The 25891-nt window shown below is 34.6% G+C and overlaps 1 protein-coding gene across 2 annotated transcripts in view; it reads right to left on the bottom strand.

Annotated features, from left to right (window-relative positions):
* Nucleotides 1–6718: 6718 nt before the first annotated feature.
* LOC144975481 (GPI ethanolamine phosphate transferase 1-like) overlaps nt 6719–25891 on the bottom strand; it is a 44151-nt gene continuing 24978 nt past the window's right edge. For both annotated transcript variants that reach the window (XM_078919610.1, XM_078919618.1), the window contains exons 20-28: nt 25648–25747; nt 24111–24219; nt 23139–23241; nt 17558–17648; nt 17112–17252; nt 16699–16754; nt 15696–15771; nt 11637–11753; nt 6719–10459 (exon numbers count right to left, since the gene is read on the bottom strand). In XM_078919610.1, coding sequence (XP_078775736.1) covers nt 10247–10459; nt 11637–11753; nt 15696–15771; nt 16699–16754; nt 17112–17252; nt 17558–17648; nt 23139–23241; nt 24111–24219; nt 25648–25747 — 1006 coding nt within the window. In that variant the 3' untranslated portion in view covers nt 6719–10246. The remainder of the gene's footprint in view (nt 10460–11636; nt 11754–15695; nt 15772–16698; nt 16755–17111; nt 17253–17557; nt 17649–23138; nt 23242–24110; nt 24220–25647; nt 25748–25891) is intronic.

Genomic DNA, 25891 nt, shown 5'->3' with positions numbered 1-25891 from the left:
ATTATAGTTATTTTCGACAGAGACAACGCTGTTAATGGTAGGTAGTCATTTTACACCCGAGTACGGTCCTAAAGAGCTTTTTTTTTTCCAGGGACACAACGTTGCACCGAGCCAGGCTCGAACCCAGGACCTTACGATCCGAAAGCGAGTGTCATATCAGAAGACCACATAGCCGCACACTGCCTTAAGATATGAAAAGAGAAATTAATGAAATGATAAAACATTCCTTTATTCATCCTCAAGGAAAATTTTCTTTAGGGTCTATCGTGAGAATTTCAAGATATCACAGGCGTCAGCCGTAGAGCAGCAATGCCAGGGAAGCAACACGGGGTAAGTTTCTTGCTCAATAAATAAAGGGAATGATATGCCTGCCGACGGCGGGACTCTAACCCCCCCCCCCCCCCCCCCCCCCCCCCCCCCGGGTAGAAGTGTAATGCCTTATCCAATCTGCATTTTCACCCCCAACTCGGCCATCTTGCCCCCATAACATTTTATTTGCACATTTTCATGGATTTGCCATGCTCAATGAGCTTCATTTCATCATGTTATTATTATTATCATTATTATTATTATTATTATTATTATTATTATTATTGTGGAGGGGAGGAGGAAGAGGGTTGGGTCTAGCGAAAGATAATTAAAAAAAACATCATCACAGGATCAGCGCAACAAGTGGCCACTTTAATTCGGCTGATAAAAAGTGATCTTGCTTCTAAGGAAGCCAAGGCGTAGGCAAAACCAAGCTATCTTACTCTATCCATGCCACAGTGGAAACAAAAGCAAAAGCGACAAGGGTGGGAATGACACGGAAGGGGCAACAAGAGTTTTGTTTGTTTGTTTTTTTAAAGGATTTTACGGCGCTCGTAACACATATTTAGGTCATATTAGCGCCGATAAAAAGGAAGAAAAGAGTAAGTCAAAAACTTTGTAAAATAACAATTATAAAACACCCAAGAAAAAGTAAGTCAAAGGGAAATCGGTTCAAATAGGGAACAGATGTAGCCTCCAAGAACATACTATCAGTGTACTTAGTTTGAGATCACCTAAAAGTCTGATTCTGATACAAGCACAGGTCCCCACTAAGAGGAACACTCTCAAATATTGACAAATCATTATATATGTAAAACAAAAATAATACAGTGTATAGCGGAGATGATTTACAAGAGATAAACACATTATGTCCCAAAACTATAGCTACATTTGACTGTTTCCCTCCAAGCCAGTTTTTTGGTTAGTTTTTAAGGGTTTTATAGCGCTTTCAACACATTTAAGCCATAGCAGCGCCAGTAAAAAAAAAAAAAAAGGCCTTCAGAGCCATTACGCCCATGGAGCCGGAGTTTATCCTGGTTTATCTAGAGTGAAACGGACAATAGCAATTGATTGCTACCCTTTGGATAGGACTCTAGTCGATCGCAAGTACTTTCCGCCAGATCTAACAGACCCAGCTACCCAATCACTACTGGATGGACAGGGGGGGTCAGAAAACATCTCGACTGTACTCGGGATGTTTTGTTTGCTTTGTTTTTAAGGGTTTTACGGCGCTTGCAACACATTAAGGTCATATCAGCGCCAGTAAAAAAGGAAGAAAAAAATGGGATAGTAAAAAGTTCTAGAATTACAAGTAAGGAACCCAAGAAAAGGTAAGACAAAGGAGAATTGGTTCAAATAGGAATCAGATGTAGATTCCAAGAGCACACCATCACAGTACTTAGTTTGAGATCAGCTAAATGTCTCATCCTGACATTAAGCACAGGTCTCCACTAAGAGGAACACACTCAAATGTTTACAAACCATATAAAACATGTAAAGAAAACATAATACAGTGCGGCATAACAGAGAGATGTTTGTTTTTGTTTTTAAGAGTTTTACGGCGCTTGCAACACATTTAGGTTATATCAGCGCCAGTAAAAAGGAAGAAAATGGGATAGTAAAAAGTTCTAGAATTACAATTAAAGCACTCAAGAAAAAGTAAGCCATAGGGGAACTGGGAACAAATAGGGATCAGATGTAGATTCCAAGATCATACCACTAATGCACTTAGTTTGAGATCACCTATAAGTCTCATCCGGACAAAGCACAAAATCCAACAAAGAGGAATACACTCAAATGCTTACATTATAAATTCAAAATAACAAATATAATAATACATAACAGAGAGATGATTTACAAGGAAAAAAATATCATCTCCCAAAACAATAACTATGAATTTGACTGTTTCTCTCCCAGCCAGGGCCAGGACAAAACCAAGTAATCTAATTCCAAGACAAAGACAGAAAGCATGTTGGAAAAAGATATAAGGGGATAGAAGACGCAGTATGTACCTCCCAGCCCACTATGGGAGGTCAGGAACCCCACCCAGAACAGAGAGATGATTTACAAGGAAAAAAATATATTATCTCCCAAAACTGACTATACATTTGACTATTTCCCTCTCAGCGAGGGAATCCGGCCAGTGCCAGGACAAAACCAAGTAATCTCATTCCAAGACAAAGACAGAAAGCAAGTTGGAAAACCGATATAGGGTGATAGAAGACACAATAAGTACATCCCTGCCAACTATGGGAGGTCAGGAACCCCGCCCAGGCACCCTTTGATTGCGAAGCGAGTGCCCTACCAACTGAGCTATCTGGATCCCCTTCAGTGCCAGTAAAAAAGGAAGAAAATTGGATAGTAACAACATTCTAGATATAGAATTAAAAAGACGAGGAAAAAGTAAGACGAAGGGGTTTAGTTCAAGTAAGGAACATGTCGATTCTAAGAGTAAGAGCACACTATCAGTGTACTTAGTTTGAGATCACATAAAAGTATCACACAGACACCAGTACAAGGACCCACTAAGAGAAATGCACTCAAATGTTTACCAATTATATGTTAAAAAAAAAATAACAGTACATAACAGAGAGATGATTTACAAGGAAAAACATTATATCATTTCCCAAACACTATAACTAAATATTCGACTGTTTCCCTCCCACCCAGGGTCAGGACAAAACCAAGTAATCCTATTCCAAGACAAGGACAGAAAGCAATTGAATTGGAAAACAGAAACAGGGGGGTAGAAGACACAGAGGACAAAACCAAGTAATTTCATTCCAAGACGAAGACAGAAACAAAGCAAGTTGGAAAACAGGTATATAGGGATAGAAGACATAGTAAGGGCCTCCCTGCCCACTATGGGAGGTCAGAAAATTCCACCCAGGACAACAAGAGAATACCTTTTTAGAAATCCTACTCGATCCAAAGGGAAGCTTCTTTAGTCTTCCAGCTTCAAATGTTGGAAAAAAATAATAGCCAATTATTTTAAAACATAAGAAAAAAAATCACAAACTAAAAATAATGTTTGTAACTGACACGAAACATATTTAATCACGTTTGAGAAAATAGTATACGCCAGTTGTGAACCATAGGATAGAGTGCCATGAAATACAGTTTAATGTTTGTTGCGCTGATGCATAAGTAAGACTTGCTTTTATAAAGTAACCCAAATATCTTAGACAGAATTAAATATATAGAACTAGAAAACCTTAAGCAATACCCGTATATACACTCGCAATACAACATTACATAAAAATAAATAAAAGAATAAATTATATCAAAAAAGGTGTTGTGCGATCTTTCAGAAATTAATGCGAGCAAGATTGCGTAAATCTAGGTGCACATAATATTAATACATGTCATGTACAATGAATCATAAACTATAAAGTCATATGTTAACGTCGCATACTTCTAGATCAACTAACAAAATAAATAAAAATAAATAATAAAATGATAAATCCGTTTCAAAAGTTTGTAACTTACAAATGTACCATTTCACTGCTGCGAAAGAGATGACAATCAATTGTTGTCTAGAGGGATATAAATAATAAACTATTTATAAACTTAGTAGTTTTTTCATGTATTTTCGTTTCTTTTCAAAAATTGCATAGGTCTATTGTTTGAAGTAGTTACGAAGAAAAATAATCGAAAGAACCAATTATGACATAAAATAATACAAATCAGATAAAATCATTGATACAGAGAATCTCATCAGAAAAAACACCATTGTATATTGGAGAATCGTGATGATTTTGGTTCTGATGGCTATGATGATAGTGGTTCTAGTGTGGGGGACTATCATGATGATGAATGATGATGATGATGATGATGATGATGATGATGATGACAATGATAACGAAGTCTTAGTTCATGGAAGAAATACGTATAAAAATGATAAACTGAGATATTTTAAACAACATAATAACAATCAATCGTTTTCAAACAAAAATTAAGGAAGTAATAAAAAGAGAGTTAACTAAACAATATATCCTACAAAAAAATAATAAAAGTTGACGACGATAATGATGATGATGTTGTTGTTGGAGGTAATGATGATGATGATGATGATGATTATTGTGATGATGATCATGTATATGATGATGATCATGATAATCATGTCAATGACAATGATAATGATGTATATAAATGATGTCAATGACGGTGATAATGATGCTTCTGAATGGTGATGTTAGTGGCGATGATGATGATGATGATGATGATGATGATGATGATGAATGGGAATGATAATGTCAATGACGATGAAAACTACACAAAATAACCTCATCATTCTTAAACATAGTACACACAGGACCTACACTCCAGCGCAGTTTCCTCAAACTCCTCAGGACGTGCAAAAACGTCCGAGGAAACCGTATATTGCCTTGATGTTTGATGGGGAGGGGCGGGTAGGCTCAGTGGTATGGTCTTTGCTTCATTCCCAAAAGATACCTAGTTAGAATATCCACCGTGTTATGTGGCCTCAGCAAGCTCATTTTGCGGCACTGTGCTGCGGCTGATACATGTGTTATTCCAGTCTTCCCTTTGAATAAACCCTATAACAAATTTCTGAATGAGGATGTATAAAGGGATCTTTAATATTATTTACATTATTGATATGCTACAGGCTGTGTGTCTGTTGGAAGGTGAGGGGATTGCTGTAACACAAAATTCATTTACCCTGCCGTAGCCAACCATCAGCTCATCATGGCGCGCAGCATTGAAAAATTGGAACTGATAAGAATAAGCTAAGAGGTGTCTTTTTGCGAAACAGTGATGGAGTGTGTGAATGGCTGTGTGTGTCTGATTGACTGATTGTGTATTATACTGCATACACACACATGCAAATATATTGTTCTCCATGAGGAGCCGTCGCCTTATATCTATAAAAACAAAGACAACACGTCACCTTAATTCCTTTATGCCACATGGTGTTCAAATTTTTTACGCGCAACTGTGATTTAAATTAAATACTTTCTTTTAAATATACACACACAAGTTCGTACTAAAGGCAAGAGGTATGGCCTATCTCAATTTATCAAATTAATATATAAAGTGTTGCTATTGGTTCTTGGTTGTATATTTTTACAATTTTTTGTACATTTGCATATATATATATATATATATATATCTATATATATATATATATATATATATATATATATTATATATATATATATATATATATATGTATAGTGTCGCCATAGATTCTCAACTTTGTGTTTAAAAATTTTTATGCATGCCACGTCTGTAAACGAATTTCCTCTTTTGGATGAATAAAGTATATTATGATTATTATTATTATTATGCAGTGTAGATACACACAAAAGTAACTGCCAATATCACAGTAAGTCATCCGTGGTCGAAGTCACCAGTGCAATTAAAAAAAAAACCCCTTTAATAATTAATTAATTTTTTTTTTTACGTCGGCTGGGTGAAATTAGTTTGAGGAAATCGTGTTCGAGGTAAAAATTTGTTAGAGGAAGGAATGGAATGATAACAAAGAATATTAAGGAAAATAATTCGGGAAATTCGAATGAGTTCGAGGAAACCGTGCGTTTGAGGAAATCGTGCTGGAGTGTATATCGCATTACATATATATATATATATATATGTATATAAATATATATATATATATATATATATATATATATATATATATATATATATATATATATATATATATATATTTTAGACTCAAACTTATTGTTTCAAATTGCTCATTTTATTGAAAATAAAAAAAATGTTGGAACAGCAATTTTGGGTACTTCTGTTTGCTAAGTGCAAATTTGTCATTAACGCTCAAAGGGGGTCTTGTAACCAGTTGACCACGAAGAAAGCACCCAATGATTGTCTCACGTCACGATGGATTGGAAATTTCAAGAGAAGAAAAAAATGTTAATGGCCCCCCCCCCCCCCCCTCCAAAAATCCCCCACAAAACAACCAAACAAAAACCAAAAACAAACCCCCCGAAAACAATAAAAAACAAACACCCCCCCCCCTTCCAAAAAAAAACAAACCCCAAACAAACAAAAAAAAACCCCCCAAAAAAAAACCCCAACAAATAAGCAGGAATGCCTTAAACACGAGAACATATTGAGCTCATTCAGTGGGAAGTCGATTCATTGGATCAACTTGTGCACTAAGTAGAAAGCTTGAGCTCAAACATTTGGAGAGAAATGAGAAAATGATTTAAGATATAGACCATATAAGTATCAATTAATACAGGCACAGCGACCATGGGTGATAAGCATAAAAGGATGCAGTTTTGTCAAACAATGATTAATGCAAGTGACAAAGATGGTTTTCAATTGCCTGTGGTTTTCAATGACGAGTCGACCTTTTATCTGAGCAAGAAAGTCAAGAAAAATAATTTGAGAATATGGGGAACCTAAACCCAGGCAGTTTTTTTTTTTTTTTTTTGGGAATATGAACAAAACAATAAATATTTTCTGAATGACATCAAAATTTAAATGTTACAGTCCTTTCTTCTTCTCATAAAACACAATATCTGAAAATACTTATCTTTGCGTGTTGAATAAGTGGTCCATATCCCGAATCAATGATGATTCTATGAACTTAATCTTTCACGAAGACAGGTCTACCACATTGGCATCTGGAGATTTGACATCTGAACAAGAACTCTCATAATATTGGATTAGACATACTGAAAAGAATGATCTTTCATTCAGAAGCTAAAATTTTACATTAATTTACAGTTTTGAACAATGCTTTACTGACACCCATTTCAAAAGTAATTCTATTTTAAAAAATAATTAAGATATTGTTATTCATAAATTTGATCCCCAATTTTCTCAAATACTATCGCAGTTTTAATGCAACAAATCAAAAAAATTAAAATAAAAGTATAATACATGACATCACAATACAAATACAGCTATAGTCAATGATGTCATAACACCATTTAATTTTTTCAAAGGAAAATAAACTCTTTTTCTCTCTCTCTCATGTTTGTAACTTAAAAAAAAAACCAAGAGAATATTCTCATATCTGCTCGACAGGAATAGATATAGAATAAAATTTCAGGCTCAGATCTCTCTCATTCTTCTTAATCTATTGAATAATTGAGGGAATTTTCATTTTTTCATGTTTATGAAAAATCTGTGGTCTATTTCATAAATATGAATGGTCATTGGTACTTAATTATGAAAACAGTCACCAGAGTAAAGTTCTGAAAGACATCACATACAGATTAAATACCAGAAGGTCACTTTTTTTATTTTAAAAGGATTTTACTGCGCTTGCAACACAGAAGTCATTTCAGTATTGGCAAAAAGGAAGATGGTGTAGTCAAAGATTTCAAGAAATACAATTAAAAGCAACTAAGAAAAAGTAAGACAAAGGTAACTGGATCAAATAGGGAGCAGTAGTATAATCCAAGAGCAATCTATCAATGTGCTTTGGTGTTTTCCTATATTTTCTAGGGATTTATGGCGCTTGCGACATATTTAGGTCATTTCAGTGCCAATAAAAAGGAAGAAAATGAGATAGTCAACAAATTCTAGATTTACGATTGAAAGCACAAGAGAAAAAGTAAGACGAAGGGGAATGGTTCAAATAGGAACAGATTTAGATTCCATGAGCACACCATCAGTGTACTTAGTTTGAGATCATTCAAAAGTCTCATTCAGACATAAGCATAGGAACCCACTAAGAGGAATGCACTCAAATGTTTACAAACAATTATACATTCTAACAAAAATGTAACAGTACATAACAGAGATATGATTTACAAGGAAAAAAAAATCATCTCCCAAAACTATAACTATACATTTGACTGTTTCCCTCGCTCCCAGCAAAGTACTTGGCCAGGGACAGAACAAAACTAAGTAATCTCATTCCAAGACATATAAGGTAGAAGACACAGCAAGTGGCCTCTCTGTCCACCATGGGAGGTAAAAAAAACCTCCATCCAGAATGTGTTTAGTTCGCAATCATCTAAAAGTCTCATCCAGACAAAACACAGGATCCCACTAAGAAGAATACACTCAAATGCTTACAAAATATTACATTCAAAACAAAAATCTATAACAGTACATAACAGAGAAATCATCTACAATGAAAAAAAAAATCTCTAAAAACTAATACTATACACTTGACTATTTCCCTCTAAGCCAAGGTCAGGGACAGGAGAAAACCAAGTCGTCTTATTCATAGACAGAGAGCAACCTGGAAAAGGAAAACAGAATTAAAGAAATAGAAGAAACAGCTAAAGCGAGTTACCACATAGCAAAAATTTCAGTAAAATGAGTCAATAATTTTGAGACAATAGCATGTCTTTCATTTATGAATACAGCTGTGATCCAATTATTTCTGTATCACTTTATCTTTATCTACATTCACCTATTACATTGTAATCGTTGGTAATTTTTATAAACTGGAAGCGTGATTCATACCGGAGTTGCCTTGTTAACGGATCATTTGTCATTATTCAGAGAAAGGAAGTTGGCAAGAACGAATTTCTGTAAAACTGTTTAACTGGTTGTTTTTTCAAAAATAACGTTTTGTTTTTTCATTATTTGAGCCGTAACATTTTTTTTGGTCACTGCCTTGAGGGTGTGTGTCAACTAATTGTATAGCTTACCTGAACGACATATTTGGAGCATTTGTATCTTTAATTATATCATCTACCAGATGTTTTGATAATCGATTTAAAAACCAGAGAAAACAACACACCTTGACTTTCAAGTGTCTTTTGTTGTTACTACTTTTTTGTTATAAAAAGTTGTTTATTCAGTTTTCAGAAGCAGCACTCAGATTCTTAAATTAATAGTTAAATGTTGAACACTTCTTATTAAATTCAAAATATTGTTGCATGATATTTGTGGAAAAAATATGGCACAAAATCTATCAATATAATAATTAATTTCCAGTTTATCAAAACACATGTTATGGCACTAAAATCTGGTACAATGACATAGTTTGGGTTGAAACCAAATGGCTATAATAAAAATAATATTGAGTTAAAATTAATCTAAAACACAACATTAAAGAAAAAGCACACTATGAATAAATTCTAAAAAAAAGTGAGAATGAATAATGATTTCAAATTGGTTGAACGTTTGTGACTTTACAATATTAATGGTCATGAAACCAATACGCATCTTAAAAATGTTTCATTTGTAAATAAAAATTCACATTTCCCCCTGCAAGCTGTGCAAAACATTTAAAGAGTCGCTGTTATAATAAACATGGTAATCCATTAATGTCAATAACTGTATAAACATTTGCTTATTAGTTTTATATTTGTATATCTGTAGAATTTGGAAGTATTTATTGGTCCGTCAAGCGTAAATTGGTTAAATTCAACTTGAGTTCAATGCAAAAGAAATTTTAAAAAATATACCTTGTCTTGTCATCATTTCTTCAAAATGATGTTCAGTAAGATGAAATTCTGAATATCACAAACTTGCTCCAGAGATGCAAATTGCTTTCAAAATACAAATCGTATGAACACCAAAAAAACCCCAACAAAATATTTTTTTAAAAAACAAACAAAAACCTACAGCAACAAAAAAAAACAACCCCCAAACAAAACAAATAAACCAAAAAAAAACAACAAAACAACAAATCAAAAAAACAAACAAAACAAGAAACTAAGATTATTAGTCTCTTTTGGGATACTTTTGTATATTAACATTAAAAATCATTTGAGATCAAAATATAAAAGTCTAAATATCAAAATGCGAAGTGTAAAACATATTCAAAAAAAAAAAAGAAAGACAAATATTAAAAACAAAAAAGTCTCAATATCGAAATGCAAGAGGTAAAAAATTCAAAAATAAAAAGACAAAGATTAAAGTTAAAAAAAAAATACTGTGTATAACTGTTTTGAGTAGTATAATCTCTCGCCGTAGGTGGTAAAAGAACTAATATCAAGTCTTTTGGCATGTTGAAATGCAGATCACTGAATTAAATATCATCACAATGTTTATTATTGTCCTTGCTCCTGCAGATCCGTTGTATGAATGTAAACAGTCTAGCTTTTTCCCCTGTTGTGAGAGTGTACGAAACCCCAAGGAGAAGGAGAATAAAGATGATCATAGTCATGACTATGACATAATGGCTGATAGTGATGCCAATCTCTAACCAGCTGCCATAATTCTTCACAAGGAAAAAGAAATGCTGTCAAAGAAATGAAAAAGGAAATTATAATAATGAAATATTGGTGAGTAAATAGAATGCACTAATCTGTCCAAATATTGTTTTTCCTATATGTGATTTAAGTCACAATAATAATATAATAATGGTTTTAAAATAACTCACAGAAAATCACTTGACACTGGATTTAACATTGTTATTATCCCCACGAAAAGGCTCTTAATTTAAACCCAAAAGTCATTCCAAGATACGGCCCCTGATTTAGAATAAATACCCATGGGATGGTATTTAAACATTTTTTGTACAGCATTTCCATTATTCTATAGGCTACAATGTTCGATTTTGTTCCATGAATATTTAAAAAAAAACATTTTCACGAGAACATGGTTCTGAAAAAATAGCCGTAGTGTACAGGATTAATTACTTTACTGTCACATCACTAAATCCCATTTAATCATTTCAACAGATGAGAATAGTTTATTCTTAAATACAATAGTAGTCTTCTACTTGATTTTACAAAATTACAAAAAACTCCAACAAAAAACAACAAAAAGGATGACGTGATTGCTTTTGGTCGCAAAATTTCCAAAATTATGATAATAATTTAAAAAAAAAAAAAAAAAAAAAAAAAAAAATCATAATAGTAATAATAATAAAAATGATTATAATGATGATAATAATAATAATAGTAATATTAATAATAATGATAATAATAATTATAAACATTAAAAAAAAAATATAGCAGCACATTCGTAAAGTGCTCTTTGCTGAAGCATCAATGCTTATGATCCGATGTTCGGTCAAAAAAGGCATTACTAATCTAGGTCTTTCATTCTATTATCTATACTGCAGTTTTCTCTCGGGCTAACATAATATACACCTCCTGTTATTTGATGCGGCAGAGACTGGGGTATACTTCAGCTCCGATGGCTTAATGGCTTTAAGGGACTTCTAAGTCATTTTTCTCTAAATTATCACTATATACTGGCATTTCCAACCCCCCCCCCCTTCTCTCCCCAAGGCTTATTGATTATCAAGGCAGGAGTACTTGCCATTAAATGTTTATAAAAACCCCAAAAAACTTGAATAAACAGGATTTGAAGGCCTTAAAGGTCTTCTGTCTTTAACTGATCACAAAATACAAATTCAATCTAGAGGCACTTTATGAATAAAGAGATATTTAACTATTTGAGGAACTTACCAGACCCATGAAATCCGACATAAGTAAAACCACAAGAGTGAGAGACCTCAGTGAAGTGTGTGTTACCACAACTACAGCACGGAGAAAGCATGTAACAAGCAGGAATGGAATAGCTATCTGTTGAGAATGATGCAATGTAATGATAATAATATTATAGTGGACTTATTGTAAATGAGCAATCATTGGTGGATAATAATCTGAAATTAATCTCTCAGAACAAAAATGATTGCATAAAATATAAGATGTTTATGTATATTTATGAAATAGATAATAGGGCAGAAAAGTCATGACGTGACACCTACTTTTTCTGTTTCAAAATCTTCGGAAGCCTGTAAATAACCAGCTCTTCGGATGACTAATAATGAATAGGTTACATATTTAATCATATGATGGCATAATAATTTTAGTAACAGGATGTACAGGCAGATTATTAGGATTATGGGATGTAAAAGAGCAAGGTTGTATGATCTTTCTTGACGATCAGCATATATTTAGATTAGAAAATAAGATGCCATTGCTCTGAAACCAAAAGATCAATTATACAAGGTATGTATCAATTCACCCGGAAGAGTGGTTTTACACTTTCAATAAGATTGGAACCAGTTTTTTTGACAAGACACCTTTGTTCCCCATTGTGTGAAATCATAGACTAATTCGAATCTACAGTGTTTGCTACGCAATGAGTTGATACAAATGTAAATCAGAGCTTTTGCTCCCAAACTACAGAATAAATACAGCCTGTAATTTGTATTTTGTATTTATGATAATGGGTATAATCATGACATGTAGTATTTAATGTGAGTGACATATTATCATTGGGATATATAATTGAGGAATGTGGATACACATTTTAATCATGATAAATCCTTTCTAATCAAATTCCTTTTTTTTTTAAATTAACAAAATACAAAATCAAACCAGTTATGTTGACATTTGAAACAAGAGATTTTCAAATTGAGCTACTCAACGCTGTTCTCAAAACTGCCAACTTTTCAAAATGTCAAATAGTTAATTTTAGATTAGTCAAACTTGAGCCTGCCACACTGACTGACAATTAATGACAAATCCAACAGGCAAATAACAGAAAATAGTAACTTATCCTATTTTGTCGAGTTTGTCTTGTTTTGTTTTTATTTATCTATTTTTTATTAATTCATTTTTTTCCAACTTTAGTATGCTATTCTTATAAAAGGATGTTATCCTGTTGCTGTTACCAAATCCAAGTCAAATGAATACTTGAAAATGAGGCATACTATCAAACATAACCATGGTGAGCAAACTTTATTACCATACTTCTCAATTGTCATTTATCATGTTTATTAACATTCCTTTTTAAAAATAATAAAACCGTGAAGCTCTAACCGGGAAAATCTATCTGTAATTGGGAGTTAGGGAACAGGGCAAACAGATCAGGAATTTTCTGATCAAATTAGTACGGTTGGCAGATTTGCATTCTTAATGATTTATATCAAATTTATATAGCAGTAGCAGGTTTTAAAATCTTGGACCAGACATCTGTTAAAAACATTTAATATTCTTATAATATCAAATCCAAATGTGACCCTCCGCCTCGAACCGGTATTAAGTCGGGATTTGGAAAACGAAGAAAACCGGTTTTAAAGTGGAAATGGTCAAAATTATCAAATTTCAGTTTTTGGTTGTTTCAGAAACTACAATAATTTTTCTACATGAAAACATAATAATTCAACATAAACATTGACGATAAGTTATATAAATTTCAAGTTTAAAAATGCAACTATCAGTGACACATTCAAAACGAGAGTTGACTTTCTCTCAGAGAGCCACCCTTTCCAAAGCTTAGTAATACAGAGTCTTTTTCTCCACCAATAAGATGTAAGATATCAAAGCAAAGGGCGTGTCTTTATCTATCTCGGAGAAAGCATGACTGTTTCCATAATTTCATGGTTCAACCAATAATGCACTTTAAAAACTGTAAACAAGTCTAGGTTTTTCCCTGACAACCTTACAAATGAATGATTCTGATTGGTCAACGCTCATCACATGCGCTGTGGCTGTAGGCCATAATGCTCGGGCGATGCTTCATGACGTCAGCATGCGTGTGTTACATACGTGTGTGTTTGTGCATTTTGATACACACCACGTGCTTTTATATCTGTGTCTAGCTGTATTGGGTAATGATTGAGGTGGGGGTCCTCCTTTGTCCCTCTTTAATTATTCATGAAATTATAGGATATGCTAAGACTTAATAGGACAACAGTTACCTAATCTTGCACTTACAGAGATTGTTGTAGGATAAATATTTAATTTTAAGTACAAAAGCAGAATAATAGATAGAGCCTTCAACAATTAATGAACTGTAACTAAAAAATGAAATGGATAGATAAACAGACAGACAGACTAACCTATTAATGGATAAATAGATATGTAGATAGATAGATAGATAGATAGATAGATAGATAGATAGATAGATAGATAGATAGATAGATAGATAGATAGATAGATAGATAGATAGACAGACAGACAGACAGGCAGGCAGACAGACAGACAGACAGACATATAGATGGATTGATGGATGGATGGATGGATGGGTAGATAGATAGGTGGATAGATAGATAGATAGGTAGATGAAGGGGAGAGAGAGACAAACAGAGAGAGGGAAAGAGAGAGAGGGAGAGAGAGAGAGAGAGAGAGAGAGAGAGAGAGAGAGAGAGAGAGAGAGAGAGAGAGAGAGAGAGAGAGAGAGAGAGAGTGAGGAGAGGAGAGAGAGAGAGAGAGAGAGAGAGAGAGAGATGTTCGTTTTGTCGTGCTTTCTTTGTATACTGAAAGAAAAGGGGGGGGGGGGGGGGTTCTTTTTAGACAATGAACAATGTGGTGGAACGCTAAGGAAAACTTGAGAGATTCAATAACATGTTTTCATGTAAGTCACTACACAATAAGCCCCACCCCTCCTCCTCAAGCTGTTATCTGACTCAAAATGGAAACAATGCAATGCTTGATTTGACCAGCCCATTTCTTTAATTGCAATCTCATTGGTCAATATGTTTCCAGTTGATTGACTATGACTTACTTTGTAACAAAATGCTTTCTTTAAACTATCCCAATTCTTTGCTCCGCCTCCATCCCTTTCTTCATGTCTACCTCACTCTCTCCGTCTCCCCTTTGTTTCTTTCACACATACAAACACACACACACACACACAAACACACACACACACACACTTATACAGGTTTCAATCTTTATTATATTTCCCTCGCGTCCTCTTAACACAAGCAGTCTCTCTCCCCTCCCTCTCTCGCTCCTCTTTTTCTCTATATCTCTCTCTTTCTCTCTCTCTCATGTGTGTCTGTTTGTGTGTGTGTGTGTGTGTGTGTGTGTGTGTGCGTGCATGCGTGTGTGTGTGTGTGTGTGTGTATTTTACTCTCTCATTCTCTCTCTTCCTCTCTAATCCTCTTTCTTGATAATTTTTTCCCTGCCCACCCGGCTTCACGTAGTTTCAAAACTGTACTATCAAATTTCAACCTTCTTTAACTTTTGGCATTTTGAAATCGTATTTTCTCTATTAAATAAGACAAAAAATTCACATTAATAATTCTTATTTCATTGATTCTTTATTTAAATATCAAAAATTCTTGAAAAAGTGAGCAATTGTCGGCGTTTTTTTTTCCAGTGTTTTATTTGTTTTAAGAACATCTTACATAATAATGAATAACTACAAAAGTAATATTTGGATAATTTCAAAAATTTGTATGTACATTAGTAAATGTATAAGCTAAGCTCATGCCAAATTTCACTATTCTCGTCAAATTTTTGATGTCCGTATCTAAGGAGTTATCTTTGCCCATTAATTTAACTGCGTGAAAACGGTGCCTCACTTCAAAGTCGATTTTTTTAAAACTTGGTTTTCACACTCTCCCTACTTCAAACGGTCATATCTCGACAATAAATAATCAGAATTATATAAATTTGGTATCAAATTTTAAAGCATAAAATGAGCTGTGATTGGGTACCAAAAACCCAAAATTGAAAAATCCGACTTAATACCGTTTCGAGGCGGAGGGTCACAAATATAAATTTTACCTTTAGCATAAGTAAAGCTCCCATCCAGAAAGGACTGAGGATGGCCAAGAAACAGTATACCGATGCTGGATCAAAGCTGAAACAGAATTTTATATTTTCCTTCAATCATTATCATTAGAATGACATTTTATATATTTTACATACATTCCTAATAAAGTAGGGACACAGTTTTAAAAGAAATAAATCAATAATAAAGAGTATAGGTGAAACGTTAAACTGAATAAAAAAGACTAATACGAAACAATGAGATATATCTATTTATTGTACAATTTAGTTAAAATCATTTATCCTACTAAAATCTAAATAAAGGAGAACAAGTAACAAGCAGTCCACAAGAAGTAAACTCTTGCTCGGTCAAAACCAACAGTACTTCAAATTTTGTTCCCCTTTCAATGCTACCAAAGTTCTGATGAAGTCATCAGCTACAGAGGTAATCCATTGAAAGTCAAATCAGTGCAAGCGACTGACATCATGAAAGAGAAAGAATTAAGTCATAGTGTGAATGAAAGAGAAGATTGGTTGTGTTGGGTAATAGTTACATGAAAAACCAAATAACCAACGAACATAAAAAAATAATAATAAAAAATTCCACAAGATTAATCCCCTCCTAAAAAACCAAACAAACAATCCAAAAAAAAAAAAAAAAGAAAAGAAAAAAATAACGCAATTTAAAAAAATGAAATAAAATAAAACAGCAACAAAAAACAAACAAAAACAAAACAAAATAAAATAAAACAACAAAAGAAAAAATAAAATAAAATGTGCAAGCCAGCACACACACACACACACACACACACACACACACACACACACACACTATCACAAAGTACTTTCTACCAGATCTAACAGAACCAGCTACCCAATCACTGCTGGATGGAAAGGGGGTCAGAAAAAATCTCAACTGCACCCGGGATCGATCTTGGTCCCTTTAAGTGTGAAGAGAATGCTCTATCAACTGAGCTGTCGGGAACCCTTAACCACTAATAAACTTCTTTTAATTTACCTGTTTATACTTGCAATGTTCCCAGTCCCAAAAAAAGCTGTGACAATTAGAAATATCTTTGGAAATTGAGGATATTTTCATAAAACTTTTGATACACATCAAACTGAATCAATTAAAAAAAGAAGTTAGTAGGTCCCATCAATATGGATTTTAAGCCAATTCTTCATAATACACAAAGTGTACACTCTTTCATGAAGTTGTCCATTGATGGTGTTTGGCTTTCCTCAATTTTTTCCAAAATGTACAAAAACAAAATAATTGAAACATACTCTTAATAAGGAATGGAATAACTATATCATTATAATTATATGGTATCTTATAAATCAATGCAATGAACAAATATAATGCTATCACCATCACACATCATTTTAATCTCAAAAAGACATTTGTAGTAATTTTAATTAAAAAGATACAAATACAAAGGCAGAGTGTAGATCCTCTATCTCCATGTTTTTACAGGCACTGGGTGAGCGGGATAAACTGTCCTTGGAATCCTCGTGATGGAGGAAATCTACCTGCTCTACGTTTTGAAGTGGTATGGAATAAGCAATTATCTGGAATTGAATGAAAAACAGCAGGTTGAACGATGAATGAAAGTGAAATTTTCATGGTCTAAAAAAGATATATTTCATGATTAGCTTGATCCCTATTTGACATTGTCATTTTATTTTTCACCTTTAGTTCTTCACTTTCCTTCCTCCCCAAAAGACTAAAAGTTGTAAGGAAAACAATATGTGCATTTTATCGCTTTCATCATCATATATCACATAATAACAAAACAAACAAACAAAATAAACAAAGAATACAAAAACTTACTAATATTACACAGAATCATCGGTCAAAATGCCAAAAGTCCTACCTTATGGAATGTATGTTGCTCTCCATCAGCCTCTGACTTCAACCAAAAATACAGAAGAGATGAAAGTGACAGGAAAAAGAATATTTCATGACTAGAGAATTATTTAAGGATAAATATTACATATGAATGTTATGCAAACTACATTCTAAGAACGGGACTTGGAGATCATTTTTGATAATAAATTGTGTTTTGATGAACATATTTGTGATTGTATAAAAAGAGAAAACAAGCTTGTTGGAATTATACAGAAGCTTTAGCTATCTTGATATAAAAACGTTTGTCCAACTTTATAAGTCTGTCATAAGATCTTGTATCAGCGCCAGTAAAAAAGAAGAAAATGGGATAGTAAAAAGTTATAGAATTACAATTAAAGCATCCAAGAATAAGGCAGACAAAGGGGAATTGGTTAAACAGGGAACGGGGAGCTGCAAGGTCTGGGCCGGACGTCCCGCTTGCTGAAAGGAAATTGATGTGCATTTCGAACCCAACACCTCTCATTTCCAGGTGCATTGATTGCCGCGTAATCCTGTCTGACAGAGATTATTGCATATGGCCTCTCATGCATTATTGTGTCCATAACAGCACCTTCCCGTGGTGTTCCCCGTTTCTACTGAGTTTGTTATGGGCGCGACCGAGTCCCCGGCGGTATAACCGGGCTAGGGAGTAGGTGGGACCCCTTCCTCTTAAGGTGCAGGAGACAGAACCCACCGATGAGTGGTACACGCTCTGCTCCTCACCCACCCACCTCACACTCATTCTGTAGTGTGGTGTCCTCTGTATGTCCTTACTTTTCTTAATCTACCCCTATAGCTCATACTTGTTTCCTAGTGCTGTAACTTTAACACTTCTATACTCCCTCTTTGGTCGACCTGTGGCCCATGTCTTCTGTATTGATTGTAATCATGTATCCTTCTTAAAAAATTGAGATTTTTAGGGGAAAGGGCTGGTATCCCTTTGTTTTAGGCCCACAGAATCTCTCATCGACACAAATGACCCAGGACGTGACGATCCTCTGTTTATGAAATATGGCCCTTTAAGCAGAAAGAATAACTGAAATAGATAACTGCAAGCCAGGAAACAGTAGGTGGCGGGGAATGGGCGACCGTCAATCATGAAAGAGACTGTGGAAAGACAAAATGAAGGCTACTTGACTAAACCCTATAAAAATTAATTATATGAGGAACATGCATCTGCAGTTCAACTCCTGATGTTATGCAGCTGACAAGGAATACAGGTTAGGGTGGGAAGACAGACCAGAGACTCCCCAGCATGCCATGACAAACAAAAGGAAAGCATACGAGCTCGGACGTCGCCTCGAAAAAGGTCCGCGCCAGACAGTGAGTACCCAGGCTGATCTGCGCGAAAAGTCAGCTACTGGGACAAAGAAATTCCATAAACATTTGAATATTTTACAAATTAACATTTGTGGAATCAGGAATAAAAAGACAGAGCTGAAGAAATTATTAAATGAAAAGGAAGTTCACATTGCTTTACTTCAGGAAACCCTGTATAAAAATAGCGATCCATATATTGCTGGTTATACATACTATACCTGCAAATGTGACGACTGCCGTGGTGTTATTACTTATATAAGAAATGACATCACGGGAGATGTTACTTCTAAACCATCACAGAACTCAACTGATGTACAGAAAGTCACCTTATGGCACCTAAATAAGAAATTTACCATTTACAACATTTACAACCCTCCACGGTGTACTATAAACCTAACAGATCTAAACAGTTCCCAATACAACAACACAATAATTGCTGGTGACTTCAATGGCCACTCTCCACTATGGGGATACAAAAATCTAAACAACACAGGAAAAGAACTAGAAAAGCTTTGCAATACAACCAACCTCACCATTTTACAAAATGCAGACTCAGTCCCGACCCTTCTTCACAGAGCTCATATGTCCCTGAGTCATCCCGATCTAACCATCATCTCCTCTGACCTTCTGAATTCTTGTCACATTAAAGTCCTGGATGAAATAGGCAGTGACCATAAACCAATTTTAACACAAATAACAGTTCAAACACAGAAGAAAACATTTGAGCAGAAATCCAAATGGAATTTCAAGAAAGCAAACTGGGATGTTTTCACAGCAACATTAGATGACCAGCTTCCAAAAATTACAGATACATCAAGTGTAGAACATTTAAACGAAGCCCTCACCAAAGCCATTCTTGCAGCTGCAAAAGTAGGAATTCCAAGAGGTAGTCGACAGAACTACAAACCCTTCTGGAGCAAAGAAATTGAAAAAGCAGTAAATGCAAGAAAGGAAACAAGGAAAAACTTAGAGGAAAACAAAACCATTAAAAACAAGATTGAGTACAATAAAGCATCGGCAATTGTCAAAAGAACTATTAACAACGCTAAAAGAAAGAAATGGGCAGACACATGCGCTAATATTGACCTCAATCAAAATGGGAAAAAAGCATGGGCCTTACTTAATAATCTTAACAATGAAACCCCGAAAACCAACCCAAAGCCCATGAAAACTACAGAAGGAACAATCGTAGATGACCAAAAAAAAAGCCATGATCTTCAACAAACATTTTGCTTCAGTAAACAAGGCATCAAAAAGAAGTGAAAAGGACAAAAAATTGATTAAAGACCTTAAACATCAAGAAAAGGCCCCAAAAGCTATCTCACATCTGTTCAAAGAGGGCTTTACCATGTCAGAACTTCACAGAGCTATGAAAAAACTCAAGTTAAGGAAATCCCCTGGACCAGATAAGATACACAATGAAATGCTCCTGCATCTTAGCGTGAGAGGTAAACAGATGCTTCTCAAACTTATAAATCTAACATGGGAGACAGGAATAGTACCAAGGGGATGGAAAAATGCTATTATAATTCCAATCTTAAAGAAAGATAAACCACCCGACGAAACGAAAAGTTACCGACCAATATCTCTCACCTCATGTGTTGGAAAGATCGCTGAGAGAATGGTAAATAACCGATTATACTGGTGGCTGGAGACATGTGGCCTACTAAATAAATATCAGGCAGGCTTTAGGATAGGGCAAAGAACAGAAGATCAATTGTTTAGATTAAGTCAAAAAATAATTGATGGCTTTCAAGATGGAAAACATACAGTCGCGGTTTTTGTTGATCTCCAACAGGCCTATGACAAAGTATGGAGGAAAGGGTTGTTATCAAAAATGATGGACTACGGAATTGATGGAAATCTCTACTTCTGGATTAAACAATTTCTCAGTAACAGAACAATCCAAACAAAAATTAATAACGGACTGTCAAACAGAGAAGTATTAGAGGAAGGTCTCCCACAAGGATCCTGCCTCAGCTGTACTCTCTTTCTTATTTTTATAAATGATCTACCAGAAGTATTACAGACAGAAAAGGCCCTATATGCTGACGATTTAGTTATGTGGTATACTACAAAGCACCTACCAATAGCCTCCAATAGAATAAATGAAGATTTAGAAAGCTTAAACACCTTCTGTGATAAATGGAAATTAAAAGTAAATTGCAATAAAACAGTCTACTCTATATTTACTAAGAGCCATCCTGTTTCCAAGAAAGAAATAACACTCTCCATCCAAGGCCATCGACTCGCGAAAGAAGAAAACCCCACATATTTGGGCATACAGTTAGACAGACAACTATCTCTGAACAAACACACTCAGAATGTAAAAATCAAAGCCACAAGGAGACTCCAGTTACTAAAACGACTAGCCAGTACTAATTGGGGAGCAGACAAAAACTCGCTTCGACAACTCTATTTAGGCTATGTGCGTTCCGTCATGGACTACAATTTAGCCCTCCAAAATGTAGGTAGTAAAAACACACACAAAACCTTGGACAGAGTACAAAACCAAGCCCTTCGCTTCATCTCCGGTGCCCTGAGATCGACACCCACAGCAGCATGTGAAATACATACTAATGTGGAACCACTTGGACTTCGCAGAGAATCAGCAGTGCTTGAAATGGTTGAAAGATACAAACGAAAAGAGGAAAACCATCCAAACAGAATTCTGGCAGAGAAATGGAAACCAAGAACAAGATTAAAACAAAAATCCCTGCTACACATTGCTAACAACTTGAATGAAAGACACAGACTCCCAGAAAACAGAGAAAAATCTATTTTAATCAGTCAAAAACCTCCATACGCCGAACTAAAACTTCCAAAAATAAAGACTAACCTCGTAGAAGAAACAACAAGAAATAGAAACAAATCAGATATACAAACATTAGCAATGAAGACAATACAAGAATACCCAGACAACTGGATACATGTTTACACAGATGGATCTGCCCCCAAAGGAACTAAAAATGCTGGGTATGGGTTTGTAGTAGAATACCCAGATAAAACCTGTGATAAAATCCACAATTCTTGCGGAAGCTCCTGCTCAAACTACGAGGCAGAGGCAGTTGCAATAGAAGCCTCACTGCGACACCTCTCTTCTGTTTTCCAGCTAAACCCTTCAAAACTTCAAAACACTGTCATCTTCACAGACTCCAAATCGTTTCTCCAAGCTCTCGATTTAGATAAACTCTCCTCAACGTTCAATAGTTTAAGATCTCAACTACCTGAATTCCTTACAACACACAGAGTAGACTTATCTCTCCAGTGGATACCGGGACATTCAAATATACCAGGAAATGACAATGCAGACAGACTAGCCAGACTCGGATCAGCACTTTTACAACCATCATTTCCAGTATCCTTAGACACAGCGAAACAAATAATCAAAACAAATAAGAGAGAAGAATGGATGAACAGTTGGGCAATGAGCACCACGGGTAGATGTATGTTTTCCCATATGACCACTCCTGTAAAGACTGATTGCCTAAATAAGCTCAGAAGACACCAGCAAAGCATCATCTTTCAACTAAGAACACAACACATACCGCTCAACAACCATTTAAGCAAAATTACAAAAGACACATCCCCTCCTGCCCCCTATGTCAACACCCCAATGAAACAGTAACACACCACTTGCTTGAATGTCAACCTCTTGAAGATCTGAGATGCACATTCCTCCCACCAAATCCAAGCATCAGTAACACACTTTATAGTCACCTGGGACAACTACAAAAGACGTCTAACTTCTACGTCATGGCACAAGACCGAAGGGCTAGAGCTCAGGTGGTCGCTGGTTCGGATAAGTAAGTAAGTAAGTAAACAGGGAACAGATGTAGATTCCAAGAGCACACTATCAGTGTACTAAGTTTGAGATCACCTAAAAGTCTCATCCAGACACAAGCACAGGTCCCTACAAACAGGAATACACTCAAATTCCTATATTATATATTCAAAATAACAAATATAATAATACATAACAGACAGATGATTTACAAGGAAAAACCTATCATCTCCCAACACATTAAGTATGTATTTGACTGTTTCCCTCCCAGCTAGGACTTCGGCCAGGGCGAGGACAAAACCAAGTAATCTCATTCCAAGACAAAGACAGAAAACATGTTGGAAAACAGTTATAATGGGGTAGAAGACACAGTATGTACCCCCCTACCCACTATGGGAGGTCAGGAACCCCACCCAGTATTGTCATTTCAAATAATTTCTGACAATCTTTACTCAAAGGATACGAAATACTGAGCAACAAGTATGATGCGAGGAAAGCCAGAGTGAGAGAGAACAATCTGTCTCCGAGCGTGGTGGGAGTCAGCAATGGCAGGACACATGATAAAGCTGGGGATATATTTAAAAATAAAATGAGGTTACTTTAAGATCAATTCTGAAGTATATAAATACATTTACAAAACAAAACAAACAAACAAAAAAAATTCTCTCTATGCTTGTATTCAAATCCTCACTGAACCCCTTTATAATGAACAGAAACATTCATACTGTCTTTTAGATCTTTCTTCCTTTTCTGATATTAAAATCTAATTTTAAACAATAAATAACAGTATATTACAACCAAATCAATCAAATGTAATGAATCTACAGCCTTCTTTTTTAATTGTTTCAATCCATGGGTGAATTTTATTTCTTCGAGTGATAAGTGATAAAAAAGCTCTCTGAGTCAAGGTGATTTGCTCTGATTTGCAGCACAAGAGGTCAGATGTAAACCAATATTTTCAATGTTAGGATCATTACCGTGTTGCTCTAAGTTCTCTTAAATAACAAAAAAACTGCATTTACAACATATGTATACATTCTAAAAATAATTGTTAAAAATAAATTAGAAACCTGGCGAAGGACCATGGAGAAAGAATTAAAGGCAGCAGGCCTGTCCTGGAATACAGCCACTGCAAAAGCAGCCGATCGCAAAAAAAAATAAAAATGGAGACGTCTGGTGGATGCCCCATGTGCCTCAAGGCCTGAAGAGGATTAAGTAAGTAAGTAATGGATGACGTTATTTTAAACAAAATTGGCTACTTAATAAACAGTTCTTGAAAGCAACGGAAAGGTGTTCATCACGGATTAAATCATGGCTTCTAGCAAACTGAAAAAAGTCTTGTTTAGGAAAAGTATATAGTATCATTAGTGGGATGTAGACTGACCGAATTACAAATATGACCATGAATAATACACATAAAATGTCTCTTCCTCACCTAAAATTGACCAGCTCCCTATTTGGCAAGGCAAAGGCAGTCCATTACGATCATGAATACTGTCAGCAGTCACCAAGACTATAATAATTGACAGCACAATCATCATCAGCTACATGAAAAAAAAAAAGAAATAATCACAAAAATAAATCCTTATTGTGAATTTAAAAAATCCATGTTGTCCTTTAAAGCTAACCACAAATAATAAGCTCCTTACAGATGTAAAATAATACTCCTTAAAAACTTATCATAAATAAGCATTTCATTATAATATCAAAAGTCAAACAGCACTTGTGACACTTCATTACACAAATCTTTAAAATATCACCAGACAAGCTGTATATCCATGTTATATAGAAATGTTTCTTTGGACCTTGTACCGAAAGCCGCAATTGAATACAAAAGCTTTGGTTAGCTGTGGCATATTTTATTTTTGCAATTATGCCCATTCAGAGGAAAAGTTTCAAACCACAAACGTTGACTCACTACCTAAAACCAGTATAACTTTGGATGAAAAAGATAACAGAAAAGTGATTTTGATGTCAAAATGACCAAAACTGTGAGATTTTTGTTTTTGCACTTAAAAAAAAATATTCATTGCTCTTAATATGCGTATAAATTTAACCCAATCGGCTTTTTTTTCATTATAAATTCTATTTTTCACTATCAATTCGATTTTAAGCATCTAAGTCACTCCAACATAATACCGTTTTAAGGCATTAAGTCACATAAACAGTTATAAATGAACTAATGGTCCATGGGCTTCATGGTCCTGCAGGATCGCTTGACTATAACTTGATATGAAAAATGAATAATGAAAGTCACTAGATATGAATATAATCCATTTCTTCACCATAATTTTTTTTAAAAAGCTGACAGAACTAAGTGTAATATTATATCCATAGTACTAAAAACAACGATTTCTGCCTAAAAGTGGGGGGAAAAATAATAAAATAAGAAATATGGGTATCAAAAGGAAACGTCTTACACTGGAAATGAGGAAATAAGAATAAACAATTTTTTACCTAATGGGTGTGCAGTGTGCTTTATTGAATTAATTTTCTACATCTGCCATAACCCCAAACTCGTTTTTAATGTTATCTAAAAGATAACCATACTTTATTGCAAGAACTTCAACATCAAATAATGAAAATGATGTTGCTTTATATAACTTTAAATAACTTTTAAAATTCATTTCTTTTATTTCAATATTAAAATTTTTCAAATTTCTCTTTTCTCTTTTTTTTCTTTACTTTTAGTTGCATCTGTGACATATGCTGACTCTTGTTTATTTCACGTAAACATGGATACAATAATAGAGCAACAATTGAGTATAAGACATTAATTGTGAGGCAGCCGGCTGATTAAAACAACCCATCTAAAATCATTACATTAAATGTCCTGTCTGAAATACCCTTGTCTTTTTTTTTTTTGTTTAAGGGCGATCCTTCAGCAAAATGAAAAGTTAGAAGAAAAAAAAACGCCAACCCATCAACCAACACACCCACACACGCATATGCACACACTCAACAAATCTAACCTGCAGTAAAAAAAGCAATTTCGAATTTCTAGTAGAAGTAAAGGCCACTTTAGAGTACATAATCAAACCGAGAACTATAGCTAGTATTCCACTGCAGCACCTGTGGAAGAGACAATACTGAAATCAATACATATTTGAGAGAGTATCAGAAAAATTCTCAATGCAGCTATTCTTATTGTTTATAAACAACAAATATTCATATGTATATTCTGAATACATTTCTTTTTTTTTTTTTTTCTAAAAG

This window comes from Berghia stephanieae, chromosome 1 (genome assembly GCF_034508935.2).
Source record: "Berghia stephanieae isolate SIO BIC M18660-M18661 chromosome 1, UCSD_Bste_1.3, whole genome shotgun sequence".
Taxonomy (NCBI): Eukaryota; Metazoa; Mollusca; class Gastropoda; order Nudibranchia; family Aeolidiidae; genus Berghia; species Berghia stephanieae.
Note: the sequence above shows the minus strand (reverse complement) of the source record. Positions and strands in the feature narration are given on the sequence as shown.